This window comes from Jaculus jaculus, chromosome 1, assembly GCF_020740685.1.
Source record: "Jaculus jaculus isolate mJacJac1 chromosome 1, mJacJac1.mat.Y.cur, whole genome shotgun sequence".
NCBI classification, from domain to species: domain Eukaryota; kingdom Metazoa; phylum Chordata; class Mammalia; order Rodentia; family Dipodidae; genus Jaculus; species Jaculus jaculus.
In genome coordinates this window covers 319,617,756-319,630,552 of record NC_059102.1, presented here as the reverse complement: position 1 = coordinate 319,630,552, position 12,797 = coordinate 319,617,756, and the positions used below count along the sequence as shown (strand labels likewise).

The 12,797-nt window shown below is 42.6% G+C and overlaps 1 protein-coding gene across 1 annotated transcript in view; it reads left to right on the top strand.

The window, feature by feature from the left end:
• Positions 1-12,797, top strand: part of Pld5 (phospholipase D family member 5) — a 369,604-nt gene that overhangs the window by 344,058 nt on the left and 12,749 nt on the right. The window contains exons 7-8 of the mRNA XM_004653274.3: positions 7,201-7,337; positions 10,704-10,872. Coding sequence (XP_004653331.1) covers positions 7,201-7,337; positions 10,704-10,872 — 306 coding nt within the window. The remainder of the gene's footprint in view (positions 1-7,200; positions 7,338-10,703; positions 10,873-12,797) is intronic.

The following is a 12,797-nucleotide window of genomic DNA, read 5'->3' as shown; positions in this document are numbered from 1 at the left end:
AATTTATGAAAAACACAAAAAATTAACCATTGAAAGCCCAAATCATCCAATCAATAAATAAGTAATTGAAACCAAGATAATTGTCAAAGAAAAAAATGCAAATGGTCAGTAAATAGTGTTTTTGAAATGTTCAGTGTCCTTAGTCATTAGGGGAATGCAAATTAAATGTACATTGAGAGTCCATCAGCCAGAATGGTTAAAACCAAGAAAAGCAAGTGACAACAACTGCTGGCAAGGATATAGGAAAAACAAAAGCTCTTCTGGTGGGAGCATAGGTTTTTATAGCCACTATAAAAATCAGCATAGAGGTTCCTCAAAGGACTAAAAGTAATACAATCATATGATGCACCTATACCATTCCTGAGTATTTAACCAAAAAACTCTAAAGTCAACATACCATAGATACTTGCGCATCCCTGTTTATTTCTGCATTATTCACAATAACCAAGTTAGGGAATCAGCCTAGATGACCGATGGATAAAGAACCATGTGGTATATGAGCCAGGCATGGCACCTTTAATCCCAGCACTTGGGAGGCAGAGGTAGGAGGATTGCTGTGAGTTCGAGGCCACCCTGAGGCAGTGAATTCCAGGTCAGCCTGAGTGACAGGGAGACCCTACCTTGAAAAACCAAGAATAAAAAATAAAATAAAATTTTAAAATATGGTATGTATACACAAAGGAGTTTCTTATTCAGTCATGAAGAAGAATGGAATTATATAATTTGCAGGGAAATAGATATAATGAGAGATCAACAGGTTTAGTGAAATAAGCCAGACTTAGAAAGACAAATACTACATGTTTTCTCTCATATGCATGAAGGTATATGGCAGAGAAGGCAGAGTATGTGTAATATATAATGACATGTGTATTCAAAATTCATGATGAAACCCATTATTCTGGAGACTAACCAAAAATCGTTTTAAGATGAGAGCTAAAAAGTTACAACTGTTTTTGAAGAAGTCAAAACAGAAAACACTTTTGAAGAAATGCCAGAAAACTGCCTTTAGCGTTGAGCTTCTTGGTCACACCTCTGCTCTCACATTGATCACAGTTGTATAAGTATTTACGTGACATCATTTCCCCCACCTTACGAGGCTCAGGAGATCATATTGGTATTCCTAGCACTTCATTTAGTGCTTTAAAAGCTGCAAAAAGTGTTGGCTTGGATTTGTTGGAGTAATATTGACGGGAAGTACCAGAATGCATGTAGTTTTTTCAGTAATACGTGTCCTGCAAATGCCAAGACAAATTTGTTTACCCTCAATGTACTCATAAAACATCTTAAAATAATATACATTTTATAGGCTGACAGTCCCAAAACTAAGTTGCACACATACAAAGAATATTTGAAGACCTTAAAAAGCCATTTTCAGGGCTGGAGAGATGGCTCAATGGTTAAGGTACTTGCCTGCAAAGCCTAATGACCCAGATTTGATTCCTCAGTGCCCACATAAAGCCATATGCACAAAGTGGCACATGCATCTGGAGTTTATTTACAGTGGCTAGAGGCCCTGGCATGGTCATTCTCTCTCCCTCTCTCTTATCTCTCTCAGCTTCCAAATAAATAAAAACAAATTTTAAAAAATCATTCCCAAAACTAGAGTTTTGACTATTGCTTACATAATACGATGAAATATAATTCACATTATATAGGATATAATAGGGATTCTTTCTCATTTCCTCATGGGTCACAAATTGGCACTGGATTACATTTATTTATGTGACTAGTAACATGGCACCAGGCAAACCTACTCATCTCAAATTTCCAGATGAAATCAGAATTAGAAAGTGGTAGGTGGCTGTATTTTGTCTTATAGATTTCTTTTGAGAGCCCTTCAGATAACTCACTCGCAGGATCTGGGACATGGCTCAGAGAGTGCAAGCACTTGCCATCTGAGCATGACCTGAGTCGGATCCCCAGCACCCATGGAGAACTCCGGATGTGAATAGCCACCTATGCCCATGCAAGCGCCCTGTAATTCTATCTCTCCCTCTCTCTCCCTCTCTCTCTCTCTCTCTCTCTCTCTCTCTCTCTCTCTCTCTCTCTCACACACACACACACACACACACACACACACACACACACACACACACACACCAGGAAAGTAGGAAAGAGATTAGTTGGGAAGAAAGGCTTTAGCAGGAGTGGGAATGGGATAATCTATTATTATGTATAATATGTTAACAAAGACAGAATTAGAAAGAATGAAAGAAATGAAGGAAGCAAGGAAAAAAGGAAGGAGGAAAGAGAATGAAGAAGGAAGGAAGGGAGGGAAGGAAACTTGGCCTGGCCATACATGCCTGTAATCCCCACATCAGGGAGTGCGGAAGTACGAGGGTCACTGCAGCTCTCTGCTCAGCCAGTCTAAATGGAAGAACAGAGAGCTCCAGGTTCAGTAAGAGACTGTGTCTTGAGAAAATAAGGCAGCAGAGTGATAGAGGAGGACGCCCAACATCCTCCTCTGGCCTCCCCACACGTGTGAACAGGATATGCGAATTTGCATACACAGGTGCATATACCATGCACACATATATTATGCACACTACATACCACACACACACACACAAAGATAATACACTTGAAAACAGTTATGCATTATTTTCCAGGACAAAGCTGAGTTGGCTCAAGGTCTATTTTATAGGCCAAGGTGCTAGACAGCTTTGGTTCCTATTGCACACTCTTTAGTTCATCCATTCATTAGTTAGGTACATTAAGATATATTTATTAAGAGGGTTAGACATTGAATAGAACATTGTGCTGCTATATAAAAAAACCCACCATATTATATTCTTCTTTCCAGCCTCCAGTCTACATAGTTTATTTATCAAGAAATGCATTCCATGAGGGTTAATTAATATAGCCACAAAGCTATGCAGGTGCCTCTAACATCTAATCTCACAACATCTTCTTCACCATGAGGAATAAACCATCATTAGCAATCACTCTCCATTTTCCCTTCCCCAGGCCCTAGCAACCACGAATCCACTGCCTCTTTATAGATTCTCTCTGTGTTTTGTTTTTTTATTTTTTTTGGGGGGGGGTCGCATTTTGCTAAAAGGCAACAATACAATCTGTAGTCTTTGTTAACTATCTTCCTTCACTCATCTAGCATGTTTTCAAGGCCCACCCATTTGCAGCATGGATTAGTAAGTACTTCATTCATTATTATGGCCGAGGAATATCCCACTGTGTGAACGTGGATGTGCATTTTTTTATGCACCCATCAGTTGATGAATATTTGAGTGTTTCTACTTCCCAGGTACTGTGAGTACTACCCCTAACAACATTCATTGCCAAGTATAGTATGCTCAGGATTAGAACTAGTGAGCATTTTGGTACTCTGTGTGGAATATTTTGAGAAACTATCAAACTCTTACCCTAAATCCCACCAGTGATATCTCCACATTCTTGCCTAAAGGTTCTATCTGCTTAGCCATTCTAGTGGGTACTTTATTGTGGTCTCTCCTTTTTTTGTTTTTGTTTTTGTTTTTGTTTTTGTCTTTATTTTTAAAAGTAGGGTTTCACTCTAGCCCAGGCTGACCTGAAACTCACTCTGTAGCCCAGACTGGCCTCAAACTCATGGCAATCCTCCTACCTCAGCCTCTCAAGGGTGTGCCACCACACCCAGCTTTTGTGGTCTTGAATTACATCTCTCAATGAGTTGTTTATTGTCCCCCCCCATACATATATTTTTGGAAAAACATACATCAAATGCTTTGTCTGTTTTGAAATTTGGTTTTGAAAACTGAGTTGAACAAATTCTTGATACATTCCCAGTACATGCCCTTAGCAGATATGATTGGCATATGCTTTTCCCAATCTATGGACTGTCATTTTATGTTTAATTACATCCTAATGTAAATAGTCTTGAAATATGGCATGAGCTTTTTTAAAACACCAGGGGACCATTATGAATTAAATCAGAAATCAGAATCTTTATAAAGCCAGTGATGAATGAATATGCAAGATAAACTGCATGCATATATCAGACACTCACCAATCTAAGAGAGAAACCCACATTAAGCCAGAAACTAGACACCTCAAGAGTTCTTGATTGGTAAAGTTAACTGAAATATGAAAGAGGATCTGTTCTCTCTCCTTCTGCTTTGGCTGTGGAATAAACAGTGCCAGGATCAGAATATTAGACTGTTCAGAGGAAAACAGACTTCTCTTTACACATTTGGGGCTAGTTAATATCTTATTGGAGCAGTAGATCCTTCTTATATGCTGCTAGGTATTACACAAATATTTTTAGCCGCTAGTGTATCCACCCACCTGAAGCACATAAGAACGTGCTTCCTGCTTCTGCCTCCTGGGTACTGGACATGCCCTCCCTCCGCACATCTGATTTTTATTGTGCTGGGAATTGAATCCAGGACTTTGTACATGCTAGATAAGTACTTAACCAAATGAGCTCAACCCTAGCTCGTATGTGATTTTTTGTTTTGTTTTGTTTTTTGTTTTTCGAGGTAGGGTCTCACTCTAGCCCAGGCTGACCTGGAATTCACTATGGAGTCTCAGGGTGGCCTCGAGCTCACGGCGATCCTCCTACCTCTGCCTCCCAAGTGCTGGGATTAAAGCCGTACGCCCCCATGCCCGGCTCGAATGTGATTCTTATTAACCCTGTTAAGATATAGAGACTTGCCAGGCCTGGTGGAGCACCCTTGTCACTCCAGTTCTCAAGAGGCAAAAGCTGAAAAATTGGCATAAGTTTAAGGCCAGCCTGCGATGGCTTCCAGGCTAGCCAGGGAATCATAGTAAGACTGTCTTCTAAAAGGAAAGAAAGAAAAGAGGGAGGAAAAAGAAGAAGAAAGTCCCTAGGGAGGAAGAGATGGAAAAAGGGAGGAGGGCTTAAAGCTTGAAGGGACAGGCGAAGACGTCTTGTGTGTAAGTGCTGTGCTCTGGCCTGCGTCATCACAGCTCTCACTCTTCCCTCAAGAGTAAGGGTACAGTGTCCAAATTTTTAAGATAATAGCAAAGCAAAGAGACCACCAACCAAAACATAGGCATTTGGACACCTTTCTGAGGCTAGGGTCTTGTCCAAAGACAAGACCCTCAGCTATTCCATGATCCCATGAGACATGTTTAAAACAGACACAGCAGAGTGAGGAGATAAGACATTTGAGTTATATAATTTTAATGGTATAAGAAAATGAATAAAACACAACCTCTAAAATCAAGCTAGAAACAGTCTAGCTGACAAGAGGCAACTGCAAGTAATTATACACATTATACGTCTGAATATGCTAAATAAGCTAGGAAATGAAGTCTGGAGGTGGTGCTGGTGGTAAGGGTTGCACAACATGATCAGTGCATTTGTTGCCATAGAGCAGCACTCTTGAACGTGGCGAGGCTGGGCTGGCCTCGAGCTCAGTGGCGGAGTGCTTGCTGAGCATGAGAAAGACCCTGGCTTTGACCCCCAGTGGAGGGAGGGAGAAAAGATGGTTATGATGGCTTTTTAAAAGAAAAGAAAAACGAAATACGTAATGATAGAGCACATAAATGGGAGAGGCAACCTCTATTTGGGGAATCAAAAAAAATATATTTCCAGGGTCAGAGGTTAAAGGTGCTTGCTTGAAAGCCTAAAGAACTGGGTTCGTTTCCCCTGTACCCATGTAAAAATCAGGTGCACAAAGTAGTACATTCATCTGAGTTCATTTGTAGGAGCAAGGATCCCTGGCCCATCCATATGTTCTCTCTCTCTTTTTCTTTCTCTTTAAAAAGTATTTCCATTGAGATAATATTTGAGCTGGAATTTAGACAACCACCAATGGAGCTTGGCTGGCTGAGCGATCTCTCCATCCTGGCAAAATGTGCTTTTGGAGAGTTATTTTGGATGCTTGGGACAGTGTGCCTTTCAACATACTCCTTTCTGACCCTATTGCCCCTTCTAGGGTGGGCATCTACCCTTGTCACTTCATCCCATGAAACTGTGTAGTGGGATGGGATTCCCACCAATGCTGACTTAGGAATTAGGTCAGAAACGACTTGGGGATGCTGATTGCCCAACACTGCCCTCTATTCCAGGTGGCTCTAGAATCTTTTTGTTTAGCCTTTTGGTCTGACACTCTCCTCTCATGATGTGTGGCCTGGGACATGCCATAGAGGCTCGCTCATCAGAGGAAGGCAGGGCCTAAACACGGCACCCTCTTCAGTGGAAAAGGAATGAAGAGCCTAAAGTTTATCTTCACTTGCCATAACTACTTCTGAAAACAACCCCTTTTTATTAAAGGGAAATTTCAAATAGGAGAAAAATGCCTCCAAAGCAATTTGCCTCATTTTTCACTTTGCTCATGTCTGGCAGGATGTCCTTTTCCTCCAAGTCTCTGGATGGATTCAGACATCACAATACCTCACTTTTTTTTTTTTTTTTTTCTGAAGGGTTACTGATGCCTTTCTCAGTGACCAGCAGGCCTCTTTCTGGCTCTATGAAAGATTCAGGAAAGAAGTAAGATTTCAGAATTTATGTCTTGAGTGCTGTTGTGGCCGCATCACTTCTCAAAGGAAATGACTTTGCGAATAAATTTCTTGCTACACGCGTTCGAATGTCTCTAAGTCATAGTCAAGACCGTCATCAGCTGTGTGTGAGGAGGAGGTTTCTAGGGTCACTGCATGGTTGGGGCTGCAACGTGCCTGCAGGACTGATGTCAGCTTCACGGTACATCCCTTCATGGGAAGGCGTGGCGGCAGGAGCATGAAGCAGCCAGTCCTGTTGCTTCCACAGTCAGGAAGCAGAGAGCAGTGACTGCAGAGGCTGAAGCCAGCTTTTGCCTTTTTGATGCAGCCCAGGCCCCCAGCCCATACCACGGGTCTTCTCAGCTCAATTAACCTAATCCAGAAAAGCTCTCACAGGCAAGCACAGAGATTGGTTTCCAAGGTGATTCTAAATTCTGTCAAATTGACAACCTAGATTAACCATCACATTCTTCCAAAAAGCAGAGATGTAGGCACTGAAAACAAAAATTCTCTTCTAAAAAAGACCTCACGGGTTTGAGTCGCATCCTGCCTCACCTTGGTCTCTCCATGCCTCAGCCAGCATAAGGCTGAAAAGAGCTTTGTGAAATCTGATTGAGAAGCAGAGAGTCGGTTTGCATACAATTTAGTTATAAGCCAAGATTACTAGAACAACAAATCAATATTGAAACCCAGGATGCTGACCCTCCTTGCTCTAATACGTTGGCTTTTGTATCTTCACAGAATTCACCCAAACTCTTTTGTCCTAAAAACAGAAGCTTTGACATCGATGCCATCTACAGCGTGATTGATGACGCTAAACAGTATGTGTACATTGCTGTCACGGACTACCTGCCCATCTCCAGCACGAGCACCAGAAGGTCAGAAATCTCCCAGCACCCAGTTACTGCCCAGGCCTTGAGGCAAAGCACTACATTGGGGCCCAGGCTGGGCTTTGAGGCGCGATCAGGCTCCCTCAGGAAGGCACACCCTCCAGCACGCAGTGTACCCACCACGCACCCCCCTCCCACACGGGTCCACTTTAATGGCTCCATGTGTCACCTTGCAGGAGTACTAAACTATTTTATGCTGAGGCTTGTGAGAAACTTCAGAAAGAAGGCTGAGTAATTTTCACTTTGAAAATTACTTGACAAGAAAAGTAAATAAAGATGAAACAAAATAAAATCAATTAAGACTTGGGGGTTGTTGCAGTCCGGTTCGCATTGCTGGTGGAAATCACCCAACCAAGAGCAGCTTCTGGGAAAAAAGAGATTTATTTTAGCTTACAGGCTCGAGGGGAAGCTCCACAATGGCAGGGGAAAGCGATGGCATGAGCAGAGGGTGTACATCACCCCCTGGCCAACAGGAGGTGGACCACAGCAACAGGAGGGTGTGCCAAGCACTGGCATGGGGAAGCTGGCTATAAAGCCCATAAGCCCGCCCCCAACAATACACTCCCTCCAGGAGGCATTAATTCCCAAATCTCCATCAGCTGGGAACCTAGCATTCACAACACCTAAGTTTATGGGGGACACCTGAATCAAACCACCACAGGGGTACAGTTTGGTGCTATAAAGATGCCTGACATAATTAGCCCTGGATCTGAACCCATAATTGCAAAATAAATTTGTTGAGATATTATTTGAAAATTATCATTACATTTTTAAAAAATATTCATTTATTAATTTTCAAAGAGAGAATGGATGCAGTAAGGCCTTTAGCTATTGAAAATGAACTCCAAATGCATGTGTCACTTTGTGCATGTGGCTTTGTGTGGGTACCGGGGAATCGGATCCAGGCCCTCAGAATCTGCAAACAAGTGCCTTTTACCACTGAGCCGTATCTCCAGCCCCTAAAAAGTATCATTTTAAAGTTATTAATGGGGATGTACCCAAAGGACGTACTGAATAAAACTGAGTAGTCTTGGCCGGAATTTCCTTAAAGGAGGCATCACTTTATATATATATGTATGTATTCATATTTATATATGACAGACACATGGCCACACCTAGGTAGCCCCACTTTTCCTTGCTTGCTGCAGATGCAAATTTTGGGTGCTTATCAGTGTTTCAAACCATCAATTTAACCCAGAAAACATTGTCAAAAATGCACATTTCTGGCAGTGCAGCTAAAGGCCTTCTTAACTTGGAAATGATAATTTCAAAATAATTATGTAGTAAGGTTAAAGATTAAATACACCACATATTACTTGAATATTTTTTATTGCCAATATCACATATTCATAATATGTAGCTCTTTTATGCAAATGGCTATAAGATTGTGAAAGTCTTCTCAAAGTGACTCGTTGTGACAGTGGAAAAGCATTTTAAGCTATGAGACACATAATCAAGACAGTTCCTTACAGCATTGTCTATCGTTGGAACACCCACAGATTTGTTTTCATGACGTTGTTGGGAAAGGATGGAAAAGCGAATTTCCAGGTAAAAGGAAAAACGAGCAAAATTTCAGGTGGATATATAAAGGTCTGGCAGGTTCAGTACCAGATTCCAGAGCTCAGGGTTAGGAAGTATGAGATCGAATTGGAAAGAAGGCAGAGACTGAGATCCAGGGACCTGACTATTCCGAAATCTTATGACACTGGAGAACCTCCTGATTTAATGAAAGGAGTCATTGGACCAGACCTGCTTGTAGATGATGACTCTGGTGGCCACGGAGGTGCTCTTGGCAGGAGTAAGAGCCAGGGCAAAGAAGCCAATTTGGAGCCCAAGGCTGAGACAATTACTCCTGGCAGACTTCAGCTTTTCGTAGATACAGAAAGTGACTAAAAGAACCATAGCACCAGCCAGGACTTAGGTGACTCCACAGTCAAAGAGGAAGTCAGAGGGACAAGTGCCCAACAGGTCACCAGAACTGAAAATGTGCTGGCCAGGCAAAAGAGACTTGGAGGAGCAGGGACCGCTGATGGGGAACCATAGGTCTACAGCCCTCACAGGGCGGAAAGCAGGTTATGCGGGACTGGGAGAGGGGTCTCAAAAGGCCAGAGCCAGGGTCAGAAGAGAGAAGCCATGCTTATGACGCCAACAGCCTAAAGTTCTGAATAATGTAGCACAAGGCCAAACAATGACTCGGCAAGGTTTGCATGAGAAAACAGAAACCCTAAAATGCTTAGGGAAGGTAGAGTGATTTGAGGTTTCATTAAGACAGGATATTTTTGTTTTGGTTTGTCTTAATATCATAACTGAATGATAGTCTGGGAAGGGGTAGGAATGGTAAAGCAGAAAGCTCCAATCTACATCTTAAGTCAAATGGTGATAGAAAATGCAAGACTTGGGCTGGAGAGATGGCTTAGCAGTTAAGGCACTTGCCTGCAAAGCAAAGGACCAAGGTTCAATTCCCCAGTACTCTCATAAGACAGATGCACAAGGTGGTGCATGTATCTGGGGTTTGTTTACAGTGGCTGGCAGCCCTGGCATTCCCCCTCCCTCTCTCTCTCTCTCTCTCTCTCTCTGCATATATATATATACACACACATATACATATATATATATATACACATACACACACACACATATATATATGTATGTACATGTATATGTATATATGTATACATATACATACATATGTATACACACAAACACCTCTTTTTCTCTCAAATAAATAAATATTTATTAAAAATGCAAGACTTGAGAAACTGCGACCTTTGGGAAGAATCGGGACATAGTCAAGAGGAAGGGCTGAGGACTTGGGAAGAGTGGATGCTGGTGTGGAAACTGTTGACCTAATGGAGGATTCCAGGTGCCCAGCCCAGAGGTGGGAAGTAGGGTGTCACATGGGCAGCTTGGTCGGGAGAGATGGTGCTAAGGCCAGTCTGGAAATAAGAGCATGGGACAGCTCAGATAAGGAGAGCAGAAGTTCATCTGGGTGGAGGTAGTTAAGGGGAAGAGAGGCTGGAGTGGAGTATGCAGCTGGAATTCTATTCACAAATGGACAGCTAATGTACATTGAGACCTGGCTAGCATTGGAAGTGTGGTGAGGGTCTCCACGATGATAGTGTCGAGCTGTACCCTAAACCCACAGCTTGCTCTAGTGGACTGGGTACCTCCTATAATGCAGAAGCAGGCCCCGGGAAAGCTTCATCTCTTGGTTCCTAATTCAAAAGGCTTGGACCTTTTCAACTTTCCCTATAGAGTTGCTAATGCGTTATAGAGCACAGTAATGCCTTCTGTTATCTACTGAATTTTCACACCACCATTTTCTTTATATCTATATGGATATTACTTCTGTAGGACTTACTGGCCAGACTTGGATGGAAAAATAAGAGAAGCATTAGTTCTGCGAAGCGTGAAAGTTCGACTCCTTATAAGCTTCTGGAAAGACACAGACCCCCTCACATTTAACTGCATTTCATCCCTTAAAGCTATCTGCACAGAAAGAGCCAACTGCAGTCTGAAAGTTGTAAGTATTATATTAACTGTGTCATTAGCTAAAATGGCTTTATTCCCTTTGTATGACTGTGAAAGCTGTCAGTACACACATAGGTGAACTTGCCACAAGAACCAGGCTAACAGTCTTTGACGGTAAAATTTCTTCAGATAGTGAAATAGTTTCAAAACAGTCTGCTTTAGTTACTTTCTCATTGCTGTGGGCAAGAACCTGACCAGAGGCAGTTTAAGCATGGAAAGGTTTTTATTTTATTTTTACCTCTTTGAGGGAAAATTTCATGGTGAGAAGACATGACAGTAGAAGAATAAACCAGAACTGGTCACTTTGCAGTTAGAAAGCAGAGAATGAGCCGGAAGTGGAGCTGGGAGATTAAGCCTCAAATCTCGCCCGCCCGTGACCCGCTTCCTTCAGCAAGGCCCCACAGCCTAAAGGCTCTACAGCCTTCGCAAACAGCGCCACCCGCTGGGGAACAAGGTCAAGCACATGAGCTTTGGGGGACATCACTGTCACAAGGAGAATAGAACCCAATTTTCCTAAGGCTTGCTGTCTTTAAATGCATATTTTTTGAGAGTTTTTTTTTTTTTAAGTTTTCTATTCAGCAAATACAGGCAGTTTGGTACCATTATTAGGCTCATCCGTGACCTACCCCCTCCCCATTGGCCCCTCCTTGTTGAGGTATATGGGTCGTGCATTGTGGGGTTAGCCCACAGTTATTGGTACGATAAATGTCTCTGCATATCCTGACCCAACATGTGGCTCTGACATTCTTTCCGCCCCCCTCTTCCGCAAAATTTCCCTGAGCCATGTTGGGTTCATTTTTGGTCTGCTTCAGTGCTGAGGTGTTGGGGGCCTCTGAGGCTCTGGCTCTCTGATTTGGTAGGCATGGATTTTTCTCTGTGTTGGTCTCCTTCCCCCTTGTGTTGGTATCCTAAATGCATATTTTAATTGAACTGCCTCATTAAACTACTAATCTTATCTGTAAGGCTAACAAGGGCAGTGTTGGAACATGCATCAACAAACAGACCTGGTCCCAGGATCCCAGGGTCCCTATCCCCCAGCTCAGATTTCCTGGGCCATGTGCTAATCCATCCCTGTATGCCCCAAGGAGGCAAGATGGGAATAGACAATACAGCCTGAGCGCCTTCCTTTGTTTTTGTTTTTGTTTATGACAACTCCCATGATTGTAAACAATATCCCATGGTAATTCCCTCCCTCTCCCACCCCTTCTTTGAAACTCCACTCTCCATCATATCCCCTCCCCCTCTCAATCAGTCTCTCTTTTATTTTGATGTCATGATCTTTTCCTTCTATTATGATGGTCTTGTGTAGGTAGTGTCAGGCACTGTGAGGTCATGGATACCCAGTCCATTTTGTGTGTAAGGGAGCACATTGTAAGGAGTCCTACCCTTCCTTTGGCTCTTACATTCTTTCTGCCACCTCTTCTGCAACAGGCCCTGAGCCTTCTAAGTTGTGATAGAGATATTCAAGTGCTGAGCACTCCTGTCACTTCTTTCCTGCACCATGATGCTTTCTGAGTTATCCCAAGGTTTCTGCCATCTGAAAAAAGAAGATTCTCAACCCAAAGTGAGAGTAGCATTAATATATGGGTATGAACATTAAAAGAAGAGCTTACTGGGCAGTTTGGTGAGCATAGTATATACATTTAGCCAGATACCAACATGCATTACACCCCTAGGGCTCATGACTACCCCTGTTTTAGGTTTTCAGCATCAGGGATGTATTCCCTCCCAGTCCAATTAGAGGGAAGTTGGGTTCTACTATGACAGATGTGCCACTATTGCACCCATTGGCTCATTTGGCCTGGCAGGCAAAATATAAGGCTTGCAGTGTTCACTGGTGATTTCTCTCTGTCCCATTGAACTGCATGCAGCACGGCTTTTCCCAGCTTTTTGTCAGCTGGTCTACATGGAGGAGGT